This window comes from Palaemon carinicauda, chromosome 8, assembly GCF_036898095.1.
Source record: "Palaemon carinicauda isolate YSFRI2023 chromosome 8, ASM3689809v2, whole genome shotgun sequence".
Taxonomy (NCBI): Eukaryota; Metazoa; Arthropoda; class Malacostraca; order Decapoda; family Palaemonidae; genus Palaemon; species Palaemon carinicauda.
In genome coordinates this window covers 54942242-54945834 of record NC_090732.1, presented here as the reverse complement: position 1 = coordinate 54945834, position 3593 = coordinate 54942242, and the positions used below count along the sequence as shown (strand labels likewise).

Here is a 3593-nt window from a genome sequence, read left to right as displayed (position 1 = left end):
TGATAGAGCCACGAGAGATAGTCATGTGGACCGACAGTAAGGTCACGTTGGCATGGGTAGCGTCTCCCGATGCCAAAGACAATAAGAATGTATTCATATCTAACAGAGTGGCGGAGATTATTTTTCTTCATCAGGTTTGCGATTTCAGTCTCAGCTATGTCCCAAGTAAACAGAATCCTGCCGATGTCCTGTCCAGAGGAGCAACAACACAACAATTGCTACAGAACCCTCTTTAGCAGAATGGTCCAGAGTTCCTGAGGATCGCGGGAGAGCCTGTTCCATACAAAGAGGATGATCCAACCAATGAAAAAACCGTAGTGGCGGCGGTGCAAGAAATGGCGCAAGAAATAAGACCTGCTCCCCCAGGAGAGATATGGGAAATTCTACAGAGGGAAGTAGAGTTCCAATTCTTATTGAGAGTTACTAGGTTAATCATGAGATTTACTAAATTAAAACGGCCTCCGTTCAGTATTGTTGTCCAATTAGAGCAAAAATATTATTTGCCTACAGTCTATGCTTACTTGGAGGGTGGAGTCAGACCCCCTCGTGAAGTTATTAATTTTGTCAGACAATTAAATTTAGTGTTAGATAATAAGTTGATTTGCACTAGGGGACGTGTGTCCCAAGTAGAGGAAATGAAACATTTGATTCTTTTGCCAGCCAAGGGACGCTTAGTTAGGGCTTATCTAAGATATTTGCATTGTTTGCATTTACATTGTGGTGTGAATACACTAATGGGTATCTTTTGACAGAAATGCTGGTCGCCGGGCCTACGTTCCATTGCCAGGCAAATTGTACGGCAGTGTCCAAAATGCGTGCTAGCCTTCCAGCCCCTGTTGAGACAGCCACCACCACCCCCCCTACCAAAGGAAAGGATCAACCTGACGAAACCCTTTACCGCAGTCGGAGTGGACCCCAAAACACGGCCAGGCTACATTCTGATCGTGACATGCACGGCCAGCAGGGCCGTGTACCTCGATTTCTGCCCCTCCCTGGAAGCGGAGGAATTTGTCTTAGCCTTGCGTCGTTTTTGTGCTACCCACGGTGCCCCGTCTTTCATCACATCCGATAATCACCAAACGTTCAAGACTGCCAGCAACCTCCTTCAGGGACTTTATGAGGAGGATGAAGTCCAGCAGTTCCTGAGGAAAACTGGAATTGAATAGCGTTTTCAGACGCCCCGTGCGCCTTGGAAAGGTGGTTTTTTCGAGCGCCTAATTGGAGTGACAAAACGTACCCTCCAGATAGCCCTCGGGAAGAAGTACCTGCCGGACGCCCACTTCCTAACATTGGTGAAGGAAGCCGAGGCGGTGGTTAATAACAGGCCTCTAATACACAGCGGCGACAAGTGCGAGGATGAGGTCCTCACCCCCTCCCATTTAGTGCGAGGAAACATGATCAACCTAATGGCACCGATCTTGCCAGACGACCTCCTCAATGCGACCTTCACCTCCCAGAGGCTCCGTGATCGTTATTTGAAGTTGACAGACACTCTGAAAGCCTTCCGGGAGAGGTGGAGGAAAGAGTATTTGAGTGCCCTGAGGGCCAGACACGACTGCCAATCTGGGGAACCTTCAAAGCTGCACCCCGGAGACATCGTGCTGGTCAAGCAAGACAATAAAAAAAGTGCTACGTGGCCCATTGGACGTGTCGTGGAGACATATCCTGACGATGACGGATTCGTGCGTTCGGCCCAGGTGTTGTTCGAGGATGTCGAGTCCCTGCAAGCTGTCAGCCACCTGATTCCCCTGGAGATTGCCCCCTCTGATGACGATGATGGTGTTGGAGAAGACGATGGCGACGGCGACGTCGAAGACTAGGGTGCGCACAGTTTGCCAGCAGGACTGCCAGGGACCGTTGCGACGTCTGGGGACAACCAGGAGATGGTTCAGGCTACGACATCTCGACAACCAGCCACAGAGGTCTTAGGTGGTGACGAAAATAGTGATACCAATACAGTAAGTGAGAGTAGTGAAAGTGCCGTAGAATCAGAGACGTCGGGCGGACAAGGACGTTCCGCACGCCCATTGAGAAAGGCTGCTGCAAAGCAGCGAAATTTAATAAAACAACTCATAGACAGTGAAGGTATCTAAGTCATAGCTGCAAACAGTAAAAGAAAACGGGAGTATCCCTCCTTGTGGTAGGTAGGGAGGCTGGAAAGAAGTAAGTGTAGGTGAGTTTGAATCCACAGAGGTTGGAAGTGCGTTGGGTATAGAGGACGGGAATGGGAGGGCCTCTCTCGTATATACAAGTCTAGCATTGTACAGAACCAGGCTCCTCCCCCTCTTTCCCCTAGAGTAATTGCCGAGGTGTGGCTGTTTGGGAGTGGTAATGCCATTGATTGATTAAGGGCAGATTGCCTTATGATTATATATATAGGATTATTTGATTTATGATTGTGCATGTGTACATTGCTTATTGCTTATTCGAGAAATTATTGCAGGCCTATTGCCTACTGCCTTTCTATTGATTGATTATGTCTGGGTACATTTATATATATTGCCATTATGTGTGTACACTTGTAAGAATTGATTGCCCCGGGGTAATATTATTTCTCTTGATGTATATTGTGTGTGTACTCCGTTAGAGTCGTTGTGGAGCGCTACGCAACAAGCCTAACCAAGTCTTGGAGTGGTTACTCCTCCCCCGAGTTCGGTCTTGCCTAATTGTCCGACGTTTCACCGCCCCTTTATTTCGGGTGTGGAGGATGTCGGGAGTTTCGAACTGATCATTCGAAATCCCCGCCATTTAACTCCACAAACGTTGCGTTAAATTAGGGTAAGCTGGAAGATCTCGCGGACGTTTCTATGAATGAGTGCTGTCCAATACGTGACGGTATTGTGGCGTAAATTTCAACCACCTGGTAGGGTAGGAGCGGGTGTCAGAGAAACAAAGTCTTTACTATTTACAATTTATGAAATGATATTGTATTGTATTATGCCGGCAAAAATATCGGTGTATATGTTTAGAGCCAAGAACTCTCTAGTTTTGTATCGGTCTGTAAATCTGTCATCCCTGGGATTGGGGATTTGTTTTATACCTCAAATAATGTTTGAAGGCACTAGTATGTGATTTACCCCAAAAACCAATAGTGTATTATCTTAAATTCGTCTTGTTTAGTCTAACGGTGACTGATCTACCTTTTATTTTGCCTGACTTGTTATTGTGTGTGTTTTTTTCTTATTAGATGATTATTTTTGTAATAAACTTAAAATTGTAATCATATTTTATTGAAACTCCTGAATTGTTTTGGAAAGCAAACCTCTTCCAGGTCTTATCATCGGCCCATTCCATCGGGCCTAGAATCATTAGTTTTTACTAAGTCGGAGAAAAATTCACGACACACGTTCTGGAAAAGTATTGCTTAACCATATATTTTGTATGGAAGAAGTATTATAAATCTAACAGAAACTGAAATAGAGAAACTACAAAGAATAGAGAATGGGGTATACAGGAAGATTTTAGGTGCCACTAAAAGCACAGCTAATACCACTCAAAGAGGGGATATAGGTGCATCGTCTATGAAAGCAAGGGTGATGGATGGGAAGCTGCAGTACTTAAATCGTACCCTGAATGGAAAGAAGGAAATACTG

General features: G+C 45.6%; 1 protein-coding gene across 1 annotated transcript; it reads left to right on the top strand.

The window, feature by feature from the left end:
* Positions 1 to 1394: 1394 nt before the first annotated feature.
* LOC137645233 (uncharacterized) lies at positions 1395 to 1820 on the top strand. The gene has a single exon (XM_068378052.1). It carries the CDS (start codon positions 1395 to 1397, stop codon positions 1818 to 1820), a length of 426 nt encoding a protein of 141 aa, XP_068234153.1.
* Positions 1821 to 3593: the final 1773 nt, after the last annotated feature.